Source organism: Crassostrea angulata, chromosome 2, assembly GCF_025612915.1.
Source record: "Crassostrea angulata isolate pt1a10 chromosome 2, ASM2561291v2, whole genome shotgun sequence".
NCBI classification, from domain to species: domain Eukaryota; kingdom Metazoa; phylum Mollusca; class Bivalvia; order Ostreida; family Ostreidae; genus Magallana; species Magallana angulata.
Genome location: NC_069112.1, coordinates 29,161,507 through 29,176,802, shown reverse-complemented (window position 1 = coordinate 29,176,802; position 15,296 = coordinate 29,161,507). Strand labels below are relative to the sequence as shown.

The 15,296-nt window shown below is 36.8% G+C and overlaps 2 protein-coding genes across 3 annotated transcripts; one reads left to right on the top strand and one right to left on the bottom strand.

Annotated features, from left to right (window-relative positions):
* Nucleotides 1–560: 560 nt before the first annotated feature.
* Nucleotides 561–5,616, top strand: LOC128171159 (uncharacterized). 2 transcript variants are annotated; one of them, XM_052836891.1, is made up of 8 exons: nt 564–722; nt 938–1,198; nt 2,672–2,926; nt 3,082–3,219; nt 3,327–3,464; nt 4,155–4,295; nt 4,631–4,748; nt 4,852–5,616. In XM_052836891.1, exons 1-8 carry the CDS (start codon nt 569–571, stop codon nt 5,003–5,005), a joined length of 1,359 nt encoding a protein of 452 aa, XP_052692851.1. In that variant the 5' UTR covers nt 564–568; the 3' UTR covers nt 5,006–5,616. The 2 variants fall into 2 exon arrangements, with proteins under 2 accessions (XP_052692852.1, XP_052692851.1); XM_052836892.1 differs by lacking the exon at nt 4,631–4,748 and having other exon boundaries at nt 561–722; nt 4,852–4,979.
* Nucleotides 5,617–7,794: 2,178 nt separating this feature from the next.
* LOC128174153 (uncharacterized) lies at nt 7,795–15,182 on the bottom strand. The gene is made up of 3 exons (XM_052839775.1): nt 15,031–15,182; nt 8,240–14,645; nt 7,795–7,854 (listed from the first exon to the last, which is right to left on the bottom strand). The coding sequence occupies exon 2, from the start codon at nt 12,966–12,968 to the stop codon at nt 8,586–8,588; it is 4,383 nt and encodes a 1,460-aa protein (XP_052695735.1). The 5' UTR covers nt 12,969–14,645; nt 15,031–15,182; the 3' UTR covers nt 7,795–7,854; nt 8,240–8,585.
* Nucleotides 15,183–15,296: the final 114 nt, after the last annotated feature.

Sequence of the window (15,296 nt, the reverse complement as noted above, 5' to 3'; positions counted from 1 at the left end):
TTTCAAGTACAATCTGCGTACAAATTTCACAGGAAATCAGAAGAAAAAAAACCATGGACTTAAAATTCAAAAATAAAACAATTCACATAAATCTCACTACAAACAAAGTTGCACGTGATTGTGTCATAAAGTATCTCCTTGTTTTAACGAAGAGTTCTTTCATTGATCTTAAATTAAATATACTAATAGTTTACCCGGGAATTTATTTTCTAATAAGTTAACTTGCCATACTAATTTCATTACCAATTCTTTATCGTTCCAGATAGGAACATACACGTGAAACAAAAGTCGGAATCAAATCTATGTCCATTATAATACAAGTTGATATTGTCAATTTTAACACTTATTTTACATCGTCCCATTAAACTTGATTTTTTTAACTGCACATTTACAGCCATTAGTAAGAAAAAAATAATAAAGGACATTTTTTATACTTCTCAGAGTTTTGATTGGATGACAAGACTTTTAAAATGTAAATTATTTTATTGTATAGAAGGGAATTGTAGAATGAAAAAAATACTGTTTTAACGACGTCCTTGAAATATACATGCACGATTTTGTCATGTGAATGGTGAGATTACTTCCTGATAAATTACTTTATCACTCATTCGTCATACTGTGGACATATCATTCAACAATGGTTTTAGATTCTGTTTACTTCATTTTCCACATAATTTGTCTGATATTATGGGTCGGAAGTTTGACACCAACATATGCCTTTGGTAAGTAAATATATACATTACCTGTACACTTGATAATTATGTTAATCAGATAGTGTTGACAAAAACGTCAGGCTACCTTTTTTTAATAGTTTCGAAATATGGTATAAAGTTCTGTCTTGTTTTAGTATCGATATATTAGGTTTCGCATGACCAAGATTTACTTTACAGTTTTAATAAATATTGAAAACAAATAAAACATATAATTAATTTTGTAGGTCAGCGAACAAGTAACATTGCCCTCCACCAGCCTGCATTCCAACAAAACACATATACTTTGGACCTAATTGAGCCAAATGAAGATAGATTTGACGCCAGTAATGCTGTAGATGGTTTGAAGTCCGATCTCAGTGGACTAGGAGGTCAATGTTCTCTCACTGCCAATAATAAAACCACGGCCACTTGGTGGGTAAACCTCACACGGGTCGCAAATATCCATTACATCATAATATATTACAGGACGGACAATGTTGTTTGGGGTAAATATTTTTTATTAAGTGTACATGTTTTTGGCTTTTGTGTAAGGGACCCTATAGTGATCAGTCCGATTGTTCATCCATCCGTCTCTTCGTCTAAAATCTCTTGTCAATGACACATCTCTTTCTCTCCTTTGCTCAACCTGGATCATACTTCACTTTCATAGCGCCTGCTGGTAAAATATGGGGGGGGGTCAATATAGCCATATAGTGTTAATGCAAATAATGTTTAAACAGAACACGGATTAAAAAACTAACTTAAAATAATCCTGTCATAATTAATAATATTTCTTTTTACCTGCATGTAAGGCAAGGGTTATGGCTTGGAAGGGGGAGGGGTGGTATGTATTTGTCTTATTATTTTCTGCTCAGGGATTTCAATGAAAAAAAATGATCCAATTCACATGTTAGGAAAGAAATATAATGAATCTGCCCATCAAAGTTATTGATATGATATTGTGAAAGCATATGAAAGGAGTTCAGGAAAGATGATTATAACAGATAATGAATTTTTCTTTCATTGCCTCTTCAAAATGGAGTTATCTTCGTTCGCCTTTTCATAGTTAGTAATTAATCATTAAATATAATGTTATTTAGAAGTTGTGTGATCAAAATAGTTATGCAAGTATTTTCATCATTTGAAAGAAAAACCTCTTTTTTAATTTCTAAAAATAAACAAGTAGGCTTGTTAATAGTAAACTAATAAGTAGTATACTGGCCACCTTGTTTTAGTTTATCTTTGAAAACATTTAAACATATAACCTATTTTGAAAGTTAACATATCTAGGGAAAAATACTTTGTATGGAAGCTGTGCACCTTTTCAGTAGTAGGTCATACACTGTTAAAAATGATAGGTCTTGTGCTAAACTATAGGATTAAGAGTCCTATCCAAAATAAGAACAGGCAGGGAGAAAACTCAAATATTTACATTTTCAAGTGTATTTGCCTGTGATAACACTACGTATCGATTTTGTTCTTTATAACCAATAGCTTCAAAATTCATATAATTGGGGAGCCAGCGGGGTTGTATTATCTATAAATTTAAATATTTAATCGTACAATGGCTTAAAATGATATAAATATAAGTAATAAGGAATCATTCTTTGAATATTATGAGGTGATGATTTTGGTCGTGGCGTGATCAAATCTATGATAAAGCCTTTCGGTCTTTATTAGATTTGATAACGCCCCGGCCAAAATTATCACCTCATAATACTCAAAGAATGATTCCTTATACCTAAATTACATGCATTTATGTGGCTCCTCAACAATTTCGTGCATGGGCTATGGTACTCAGATGAACGTTACGGCCTACTGGCCTCTTGCTTAGTGATGTTTGGATGTTTGAGTTCTCTACAACCGTCTTTAATAACCTTAAGCCTTCTAAATGTGTGTATTTTAGAATTTAGTGTATTTTATCCCATTTTGTAGTTAATTCCACTAAAAAAAGTTTAAAACTTTTCATTTCCTTGCAGATTCATCAAATGGCTATACATCTAGATTCTTGGGTTTTTCTATATATGTCTCAAATACAACATCTAAAATAGATGGATTATTGTGTTATAAGGACAATATTTTCACCACAGAAACAATACCGGCAGTTTTTAATATCACCTGCGCTGTGTATGGACAGTATGTTATTTATTACAACGAAAGACTCCCAGGACTTGTGTATCCACATGGTTATTCCAAATACGCGTTTGCTGATATATGTGAACTTGAAGTATATGGTTGGTTTCATCATATTAAAACACACTATGTAAAATATTATACTAAATAATACAGTATGTTACATGTACATTGCACGTTCTTGTTTTATAAATAACTTCGTGTAAATTCTAGTCTATAAAACAAACATTGCAAATTTAATGTATTATCTTTCTAGAGTGTGACATTGGATATTATGGTTATAACTGTACTGAAACCTGTGGACACTGCGTCGATGAAACAGAGTGTTCCCCTGTTGATGGGACCTGTCCTACTGGATGCAGTGCTCGGTACTTTGGACAGTTGTGTAAGACAGGTAATCCGATTGATTTCTACACCGTGTATCTTTGTAAAATCACGTACTTCTTTATTTAAGAAAAACACATAATGTAATGAATTATCCTGATTTTTTTTAAATTTTAGAATGCAAAAGTGGAAACTATGGTCTGAGATGTAATGAGACGTGTGGTCATTGTTCTGACCTAATGTATTGTTCCCATGTTAATGGCACGTGTCTAACTGGGTGTATGCCAGGATATGAAGGAGAGAGATGTCAACAAAGTAAGAACTTATAATACATACATACAAGCTGAGCTTTAATGACAGGACTATAAATATCAAAGTACTGAAGGCCGGGCTCTTTTGGTGTGTCATTATGCAAATTGTGTAAAAGAGACTGAAAATCTCTCTCTCTCTCTCTCTCTCTCTCTCTCTCTCTCTCTCTCTCTCTCTCTCTCGTTTTTAATGTCCCAAAAGCGTCAGAGAGCGACCAAATTTTGTAAGCGGTTATAAACAAAACTATGTTTTTCTAGTAGAAACAGGTTCAACAGTTGCTGCCTTGAATTTTGCAACAAGCGTTATATATATTCAATCCCAATTTCGTCAACGCGCAGCAAAGTAGTTCGTGAAAATTCATGCGCATTGTGTCCAAAACAAATAGTCTTCTTTTTAAAACACGTTATTAATAAGAAAACTGAAAAAGGTAGACATTTCTCCTCAAATTAAAAAAAAGATAAATGCCAACACTTTTAACAAAACGTGGCTCATTGTGTAACTATTTGGTACAGCGGAAGCTTTTACTTTGACGCTGTTTGGTTTTTGATTACTTTTGAAGTTTTGCTATTTATAGTAACATTGGCGATTTGCCTGCCTACAACCAGGACTCTACTTTCAGCAGAGCCCGGCTAATTAATAAAATTATTTCAAAATTTATACGAGCAATTGATTTTAACTTTCCATTGATTACTGCAGTATGCAAGTTCGGATTCTATGGAATTGGTTGCCTTCAAGAATGTAGCAGCTTTTGCAAAACATCACGTGACTGTGACCACGTGTCTGGCGTTTGTAGACACGGCTGTAGAAATGGATGGGAGGGTGATGATTGCTTTGATGGTTAGTCATATTAAAGTTTAAACATGCAAAGAGCGTAATTAGAGAAATGTTTTGAATTCTGAAGCTAGAAATACATCACAACACAATCAATTTTGTGACGTACGGTGAACCAACTGAATGTGCTGATATCTTTCTAAATAAGGGAAAAATACAAGCAAAAATGAACTTAAAACTCATTTAGGATGAATTAAATGTTTTGTTTTTTTATGAATAGCCTCAAAATAGATTCACATATTTTGCTAAAATGCGAAAATGAGGAAATTTTACAAATAAGGGATAAAAAAGTGTCGTATACATATGTACTTGTCGTTTTTATTTTTCACGATCTTTTAAAGTATCAAACATTAACGAAGATGGCGAAGAATCGGAATCTAAGTTTCATGGCTTTGTAGCGGCGTTTTGTGTTTCACTGGGTTTGAATTGTATCCTTATTGCAATCTTCGTGGTAAAACGGTAAATAGCATGTTAATCAAATTCATTTTAAATTTGTTAGACTAACCGGGTATGTCATGTGACACTACATCACAGGTGCATTTCAATGTTTATTTTTATTTAGGTTAAGACTTGCAAGTCCAGGGGTGGCAAAGGATCAAGTTAAAAAAGAAAAATACAAAGGAGACAATGGTGTTTCCAAAGAGGCCTCTAACGAAACGTCATATCAGGAGCTTGGTGAAATTAACAAATCAGAAACCTATGAATCATGTCAGTAAATTAATACAAAACAAACAATGACACATGATTTTTTATGTAAGGTAACAAAACTACATTCTGCTAGATTACAACAGCTTCTAATATGCTTAATAAATAAAATATTGTTGTATCAATATAATTCGCGATCCACAATTTTTGTTGTATTTGTGGGTAGCCTTATCCCACAAATTTACATCTCGGTCGAAAAAAGAGTTTGAAAGGGTTAGTTTTCTAATTAAAACCAAACAAAGACGTATCCACGAAAACCCACAATCCATGAAAGTTTGCCCAATTTAATTTAAATTTTTTAAAGCCAATTACGCATACGTATTTCATATATAAATAAAATTGTATCCCTCGTTTATACGATATTTCAAATAGAATATAAAACACAAAAAAATATTTACACATATATTATAAACCACTACTTGTTCAAATTATATTGTAGCTCTTCTGAGGAGTAATACGTATATGTACATATATTCTATCTATCTAAATATTGGATTTATTTATCGAACAAATACTATAAATATATATGTTTACATTGGAACTATGCATTTATGTTTATGCGTAATACTTGTACTCTGAATTGTGAGTATGTGAAAGTTCAATAAAAAAATATTTTGATGTACCTTCAAAGTTTCTTGTAAAAATGGCAAGTTTAATACTAATGTACTGATGATCATATTTATCATGATTATTTGTTTAACTTTTAAAACCAGTAGACCAGTCGAATCAAGAGAGAGGCATTGACATATTTAATATTTCAATCTTTGAAATTGCATCATAATGACGATATCTTCCTGGTCTGTTTAGTTTGGGTTTTTTTAAGACGAATAAGCGTCCGTCGTTACTTAACCAATTAAAGATATGTTTCCCTGTAGTACATTCCACTTAATATGCCATCAGCTTCTGCAGAATCCTTAGGATTTACTTCCTCTTAACCTACTTGAAATTGGATTAAATGTTGTTAAATCATTCAAATGTAAGTGCTCAAAACATAAATATACTTAATATCTCCACATCATAATATAACGTGTAGTTTGACAATTTTTTTATTTCACAGTGAATTACATGGTTACAAAATAAAAAACGAAACATCTCAATATTTTAAAAATGGATATAGCATTAGGTTTTTAACCATTGTTTAAAAAATGTCAACAATATCTTAAGTGTACATTTACATACATGACTTTTAGATAGATATAAATTCCTTTTCACTGATCTCAATGTAAAATTATTCGTTAAATTAAAAAAAAATACTGTAAATTATCTAGACTCTTGGTGCTAAAGCAAAAGAAAGGTCTTCCGTTTCTCATGTATTAATTTGCAAATAAAAATCTAGTTCTCTTGTGAAAAGAAAAGGGATATAATATTTACTGTAAAGGAATTCCCAAGAAATTATTTCTGAGTTATACAAAACAAAAAGACGAAATGTCAATTTTTGAGTACTTTCTCTGACGACCGGAAGTTACGCCGTATCATACAGAACAAATTAACTTCATACATTGTTTTGTCTTTCCTCAAAGTTCGGATGTTCAAGTTTTTATTAGTTACAATATCTCTTTGAGAAAAAGGTTTTTGTCACAGCACCGGAAACGAACAAACGGAAGTGATTTAAGAAATTGAAAGTAGATATTTTAGTTCATTTACATACGGTTCGTTATTGGTCATCACGTTGAGTAAAATGTTTAAAAAAATCTAAAGTTAAAAAAAAAAACTTTTATTGCTTGAACGCTTCGAATGCGAACGCAAGTGACGTACGACCAAATGAAACCCGTTAAACACATGTTCAATCAAATGTCCATTACCCATCTAAGTTTTGTGTCTTGATCTCTCACAATTTCTGAGATCTTGTGGGTACTTTTTCTTTAAAAAGAAGGCTTCTTGAGTTATTTGAGATGTCTCACCAGAAGTAGAACTTCTTTTTTTTTTACCGTGTGTAGATGATATTTTGTAATCCCATGGTTAAATGTTACTTCTATGCTAAATAACCAATGAAAATTAGGTGTACTTCTTGTGAAGACCGGAAGATACGCCGAATTAAACAAAATAGTGTTAACACATGTACATACATATGTCTATCATCCAACAAAGTTTAATTGTTCGAGTCATTACCGTTTTAGAAATCTCGTAGAATAAGGTATTTTGTCACGGGACAGGAAACAGACAAACAGAAGTGCTCAATGTAAATTGTTTTAAATATTTCTTTAATACTTGCCTTTTGTATAGTATTGTTCATCGAGCTAACTACAAATGTCAAAGGAAAAAAGTTAAGCTGATCAACAGCTCGATTTGTTTGAACTCTTCCGGTGTGGACCGGACGTGACGGAAGACAAAATGAAACCAATTAAACACATCTTCAATTAAATGTATGTCATCCATGAAAGTTTCGTGCTTTGATCACATATAGTTTCGAGGGTACAAAATAAGCTTTAAAAAAGCTTCCTGAGATAATTGAGATATCTCACCGGAAGTAGAATTTTTTGGTTGATACAACATTGCATACATAACCTATGTATAGATTTCTACTTATGAATTTATTTTATGGAAAAGAAATTTAATGCGTAATAATAATTATTTTTGAAGTGTTTCCGGTGACGACCAGAAGATACGACGAACAAAACAAAATAGTTTACACATATTTACAAATATAGGTCTGTCATCCCACAAATCTAAATGTTCAAGTGTTTGCCGATTTTTAGATCTCGAGTGAACAAGATTTTTTGACGCGGGACAGGAAACGAACGATCGGAATGGATTTTGAAAAAAATGAAAAATATTCTTCGGGATATTATGATTTTCTATCTGTGCAGTAACAAGCTTCAGACTTGAGTTGTTTTATTGCCTCCTCGGAGAGGGTGAGAAACTACAAAAGTTACAACATTTATAAGTACATGTACAGACATCAACATGACAATCCACATTTCACATTATGCCAAATTTAGAAAAATCGAGCGTGACTCATGTGCATAATGTTAGCTGTAAAATCTAACAATCATAACATGTCAAATTTACTTCTAAAGAGTTCAGGTAAGTTATCGAGACAGCAAATTGTAAAATATCCGGAATAAAATCACGTTAGAGAAATAATGAGATAGTCCGATCTATGTTTTACTTAATGCTAACGTCCTGCCAATACACAAATCTCTATTTCTGCTGTAAATATGATGTGACATGTAAAAATAACTGATGCACTTAAAATGTAACGTAATTATTCGACACTATTAGCAATGCAAAGACATGACACTTACAGTTTATGAACATCCAAGCCCTGTTTAGTCGGTTAACAGAAAACCATGATGTATGGCGCGAAGCCTTTCTCATTATAAAAATATCCCTCCGGATATTAGATAAACCTAAACAATCTCAAACCGGATAAAATTGAAAAATTATCAAAACAAGTAACAACACACTCCCCTTCTGATTTTGACTAGAAATCAACATTTAAGCAAACTATATCAATATGTGAAAATATAATCAAATTTGACAAAATATTCTGATACCAAACTGGTACCGATATCATGTAAAAGTACATAATACAATAAATCCGATTGCACACACGAATACAAACGTTTATGTCATATTTCGATGGCACACTCACTTAACCTCAAGGAGCTTCACAAGTTGGGTGATCGGACGTACATAGGAAGTGGACGTATCCCCTCGCATTACCCGCACTTTGACCTTGCGAACGAGTTCATCTTCGCTTTTGAAGGCCTCTTCGATTACTCCCATCGGCCAATGGTTTCTGGGGGATTCACTGTCTTTCAGAAGCACAATGTCACCTTTATTGAAGTGGATTCCTGGCGATTCCCATTTTGGTCGGGTCTGAAGAAGGTGAAGGTACTCCGAGCGCCAGCGGGTCCAAAAGTTGTCGGCAAGATACTGTACTCTCTTCCACTGGTTTTTGATAGCATCTTTCTGGTCGCAGCTCGGTAGGTCAAAATCATCCAAAGGATTCTTTTGAGTAAGCAGCTGACAAGGTGATAATACCTCTGGTTTATCTGGGTCCGTTGATACTGGCACTAAAGGTCGTGCATTTAGAATGGCACAAACTTCAAGCATAAACGTTGATAGGACTTCGTGTGTTAGATCATGTTTGTTTTGTAGTAACAAGGCATCTAGGATCCGTCTACAACAACCAATCATACGTTCCCAAACTCCTCCGAAGTGCGAGGCATGGGGTGGGTTGAAGATCCAAGAAATTCTGTTATTCTTCAAGTAGTTGGCTACAGGGCCCTTCTCAATAAATTGAGCATCCAACTCTAGCTCTTTCACACCACCAACAAAATTGGTGCCTCTGTCCGACCTGAATTGTTTAACAGGTCCACGAATGGCCATAAATCTGCGAAGAGCATTGATGAAGGAAGGACTGCTTAACTCCTCAATGAGTTCGACGTGGACAGCTCTGGACACCATGCATGTGAATAGAATGGCCCAGCGGTTATGGTTTCTTTGCATGCCTCGTGTCTTCCTGTAAACAATAGGCCAGGGTCCAAAGGTGTCGATTCCAACAAATGTGAATGGTGGCCCGGTCTCTAAACGGTCTCTAGGTAAGTTTGCCATTTTTGTCCAGCCAAAGCTGCCTCTAAGTTTTTTGCATGTGACGCAACTTCTAAGCACAGAAATGATTAGTCGCTTTCCACCCACAAGCCAAAAGCCAGCTGCTCGTATAGCACATTCTGTTAAGTGACGTCCTTGATGTTGTATGTTACTGTGAAAATGACGTACTAGGAGAAGTGCAATATGATGGCCTTTGGGTATGATGATTGGATGATGATCGTCTTCATATGGTCGATTAGTGGAGATGTGCTGCAGCCGTCCTCCAACTCGAAGGATTCCGTTTGGATCTAAGACAGGATTTAGGGAAAGAAGTGAGCTGTTTTTAGGTGGTTTACTCCCCTTCATGATTGATTGCACCTCTTCTTGATACACTTCATGTTGGACTTCCTTTATGATGAACTGCTCTACAGGTAAGTGATGATTTTGTTTTTCTCTTTGGAAGCGCACAGCAATCTTCCTTAAGTTTGTGATAGCTCTCTTGAGACTATTCCAAGATGAGAATTTCGTAAATCTGGCAGTCAAGGATAATACTTTTTCTGGAGGATCTGATGTCTCAGTCTTCAGGTTCACAACTTCTTTCCTGATCTCTTCATCGTCATCCGCCTCGACTACAGGGAAATACTCGTTCACATGTACATATTCATTGACAAGAAATTCTGGTCCTTGTAACCATGCACTATGCGGAAGACTGGAAGTCTTAAAACTTCTGGTGGCGATATCAGCTGGGTTGGATTCAGTAGATATGTAGCCCCACTGCTCAGGTCCACAAAAGGATCTTATGCGACTCACACGATTGCACACATAGACATGAAATCGTCTCGCCTCAGCTGAGATGTAGCCTAGAACTACTCTGCTGTCTGAATAAAAGCGGAATGCACTCTTTGCAATGTCCAATTCTTCTTTTACAGTTTCTGCTAATTCAGTAGCAAGGACTCCCGCGCATAACTCCAAACGGGGAATGGTGTGACCGTGTGTCGGAGCCACCTTTGCCTTTCCCACCAAAAATCCTACATCTGTAACATTGCCTGTACTGACTCTAAGATAGGCTACGGCTGCAATGGCTTCCTTTGAAGCATCGCAGAAGATATGGACACTGACATCGTCTGCTGAAGTCACTGAGGTCTTGCCATACATGCGGGGAATTCTGATGTCCTCTAAACACTGAAGCGAGTTTACCCAGTTTTCCCAACGGATGAGGAAGTTTTCTTGAAGTGGTTCATCCCAACCTACTTGTTTCACTGTTGACATGACCTCCCGAAGAAAAAGCTTTCCTTGCAATGTGACAGGAGCCGTGAATCCTATCGGGTCAAACAGACTGTTGATTGTCGACAGTACCCCTCTGCGGGTGAAGGGTTTCAGGTCCTTTGAAACTTGGAATATGATAGAATCGGTTTCAGTGTCCCAGGAAACTCCTAGACTTCTCTGGACTGGTAGTGTGTCACATCCAAAATCAAGGTGTTTCAGGTCTTTGGAGAGATCATCGTTAACAAACTGCTGCAAAACGGCTTTTGAGTTGGAAGCAATCTTATGCAGTCGAAGTCGTCCTCCTATGCTAAGCGCCTGTTGTGTTCTCCTCATCAGACTGACGGCCTCTTCTTCACTGGTACAGCTCGTCAGACCGTCGTCAACATAAAAGTTCCTGTTGACAAAATCTTGTACATCTGTGTCTGCATGTTGAACAGCCTTGTGTAGTCCATACGTCGCAATCGAGGGAGAAGGTGTATTTCCAAATACGTGTACAGTCATTCTGTATTCCTTGAGCGGTGTATCGAGATCACCATCAGGGTGCCAAAGGAATCTCAAAAAGTCTCTGTCTTTCTCTGTAACCTTGAAATTATAGAACATCTGCTCTATGTCTCCAGTGATGGCTATCTCATCCTTGCGGAACCGCAGAAGAACTCCTAAGAGATTGTTGGTTAGGTCTGGCCCCTTGAACAGAACATCATTCAATGCTAATCCCTCATGCCTGGCCGAAGAATCGAAGACCATACGTATGGAGTCAGGCTTTTTAGGGTGGTATACCCCAAACAATGGTAGGTACCAGCATTCAGAATCCATTGAAATCGGTGGTGCTATCTCGGCATGCCCGTGGTCAAAGATTTTCTGCATGAAATCTTGAGCATGACGATGCTTCGTTGGGTTACGTCGAAAGCTGTTGTCTAACATCAGAGCTCGTTTAAGGGCTTGAGTTTTGTTATTGGGAAGAATGGGTCTATTTTCCTTAAAAGGCAGGGGTGCAGTCCATCGCCCATCTGCATCTTTCTTGAAGGAAGAATTCATAATTTCAATGAACTTTTGATCGTCTATGGATGGTCCAAGTTTTTCATCGTGTTCTGTTTTCTGGAAAACACTGCTGACTACAAATAGCTGATTTTCACAAGGCTCAAAAAGGGTAGGCCTTCCGTTTGAGAGTACAAAGGTCTTGTTTGTGTTAACGACTTCTGAGACATGAGTGTTATTTAAGCATACTCTGCCAAGTATAACCCATCCTAGTGGAAGCTTCTGTGCAAATGGTAAGGAAACTTTTCCTATTTTCTGTTCCATCACGTGGTGGACCTCCAAAAGATCTCTGCCGATCAACAGTTCTATCTGCACTTTGTTGTCTATCCGTGGTATACAAGACGCAATATCTTGCAGGTGAGTGAATTGACGTGCTATCTGGGGGGTCGGAATTTCATCCCTGTTGTTTGGAATTTCATCACATTCCAGAAGGGTAGGAAGTTCAAATGAGCAAGTCTTGTCCATAGATTGCACAATATATCCTACACCTTGTCGACCAAATACAGGTTTCTTCCCGGCACATGACACTAAAATGTAGTTATGTTCTGGGCCTCTTTCATGGAAAAAGTCAAAGAGTGTAGAAGTTGCCAGAGTTTGATTACTCTGATCATCCACTATGGCATAAACAATCCGAACTTCCTCCGGTTTGTTTTTAGGGTGTACACGAACCTTCAGTATCTTGGCGCATGATCTGTTGGTGGAACGGGTAGTTCCACATATCTGTGTACAGGATGTTGATACCTTGGAAGCGCTCGACTCCCCTTCATCCTGGATCAAGTTGGGGTGTAATGCTGTGGGATGTGAATAAGCATTACAGATGCTGCATTGCACCTTGGATTTGCAGTTTTTGGCAAGGTGACGCTGGTCTGCACAACACTTAAAACAAATCTGTTTCATGCGAATGAACTTCATCCTTTCTTCTAGAGGTTTCTGTCGAAAGGCTCTGCATTCATTTAGGGAGTGGTTTTTTCCATGCAATGGACAGATTGTCACATCTGACTGACACACATCTACTTCTGTCTTTCTAGTTGACACATTTCTTGGAGGGGGGTTTCTTTGGTATACACTTCGTCTACCACTTCTCTGTGTTTGCTTCTGATTATCTGACTCGTATACGAATCCTGGGTCATTTTTCATTTTTGCAATATTTTGAAGGAAAGAAGTGAAGTAAGTAAATGGTGGAAACTGTCCGTTATGGTGCAATTTATAGTCACTTGCTTTATGAGTCCATTTTTCTTGTAGATTGAATGGCAGTTTAGACACAAGTTTGTTTACACCATAGGAAGAGTCAAAATAGGCTAGTGTGATCGCGTTCTGATCATCACTCTTGATTCCTTCAATTTCAGTTGCAAGATCTGCTAGATCAAAGAATTCTTTCCTCTGGTGATTTTGAAGTTTTGGAAAATCTAAGATCCTTTGTTGAAGTGTGTGTTGAATTATTTCTGGACTTCCAAAACGTGTGTCAAGGCGTTCCCATGCAAGTTTTAATGCCTTTTCTGGGTCCTGTACGTTCGCTGAGCGGATGCTTTGTACTTGCTTGGTGGAATCTGGTCCCAGCCATCTGACGAGCAAATCAAGATGCTCTAGAGGTGATGCCTGTACTTCTGTGACTATGTTTTGGAATGTCGCTTTCCATGATGAGTAGTGGGTTGGATTATCATCATAAGTAGAAAAACGTGAAGATATCAGGTCCTTTTTGGCAATATACCTCGTGAGGTGATCGAACCCATATGGGGAGAATGGCTTGGCTGAAGGGTTCAGATTGGATGCAAGATCCTGATTCTTCTCACACGGTGTGGAATGTTTTGGGTTACAAAAGTTCTTGAAGCTTCTTATGGACGAAACACTAACCTGGTCTTCCCGATTTTCTTTCAAGTTACGTACGTACTGTTTTGTCCGTTCTAAGGTGTCTTGTTGACACTGCTCCTTCTCTGCACACTCTTCGAGGATATCTCCTTTTTCTGTGTCATTAGCGAGTGTTTCTAATGCTTCAAATGTAGTCTGGGCTACAGCAACTGCTTTGCGACTTTCCAGAATCTTTCGCTCTGCTTCGATGGCTGCTTGCTTCCTTAGGAGCTCCGCTTCCTCTTCTGCAAACTTCAGGTCCAATTTTGCAGTTTGCAGGCCCACTTTAGCTGCTTGGCGTTGGATGATAGTGCTGAGGTTTGAGCCAGTTGTTGAGGGGACTTGAGATGTGACGCTATGCCTACGCTTTCCTACAGATGATTTTTGTTGAGAGAAGAATAACTCAAGTTTCTCACCACTTCTTCTTTAACACGGAGTGGTAATCCTTCAGTTTGACCGTTACTTTCTGCAAATTGTGTGTAGGATGGCACATTATCCGTAAGTCTACTTTCAATCTCAGTTATCATGTAGTCAACTTTACCACGAACTGATGATGCAACTAGCCTGTGTGAGGCCTCTTCCCTTAAGCTAGCTGCTGTTCTTGTTCCTTTTAAGTATGACACATATTCATTGGACAGACTGTTGTACTGATTAGCAAAGTGGATAAGGTCAGACTTCATAGCTCGTAGAACATTTTCCTCTGTTGGACAGACATCTTCAAATTCTAGAATCACCGTTTCAATGTCTCTTCTTACATCTCGGAGTCTGTCATTATATTTCTCTACTTTGTCCTCGAACAGCATTAGGGCTTGTTGAGTAAGCGTCCTCACTGATCGTAGATGTCGATCTGGTAGACTGCATGTACCGATATCCATGGCGTATGAATGTGTAGTACTAAACTTTTCTCACTGTGCAGTAACAAGCTTCAGACTTGAGTTGTTTTATTGCCTCCTCGGAGAGGGTGAGAAACTACAAAAGTTACAACATTTATAAGTACATGTACAGACATCAACATGACAATCCACATTTCACATTATGCCAAATTTAGAAAAATCGAGCGTGACTCATGTGCATAATGTTAGCTGTAAAATCTAACAATCATAACATGTCAAATTTACTTCTAAAGAGTTCAGGTAAGTTATCGAGACAGCAAATTGTAAAATATCCGGAATAAAATCACGTTAGAGAAATAATGAGATAGTCCGATCTATGTTTTACTTAATGCTAACGTCCTGCCAATACACAAATCTCTATTTCTGCTGTAAATATGATGTGACATGTAAAAATAACTGATGCACTTAAAATGTAACGTAATTATTCGACACTATTAGCAATGCAAAGACATGACACTTACAGTTTATGAACATCCAAGCCCTGTTTAGTCGGTTAACAGAAAACCATGATGTATGGCGCGAAGCCTTTCTCATTATAAAAATATCCCTCCGGATATTAGATAAACCTAAACAATCTCAAACCGGATAAAATTGAAAAATTATCAAAACAAGTAACAACACACTATCACTCCTGACAATTTCAAAAAAATCTATCAAACCATCTCTGAGAAATCTTGTTGACAAAAAAGGAGGTAAAATAGTAAGAAACACAACAATCACTATAAGG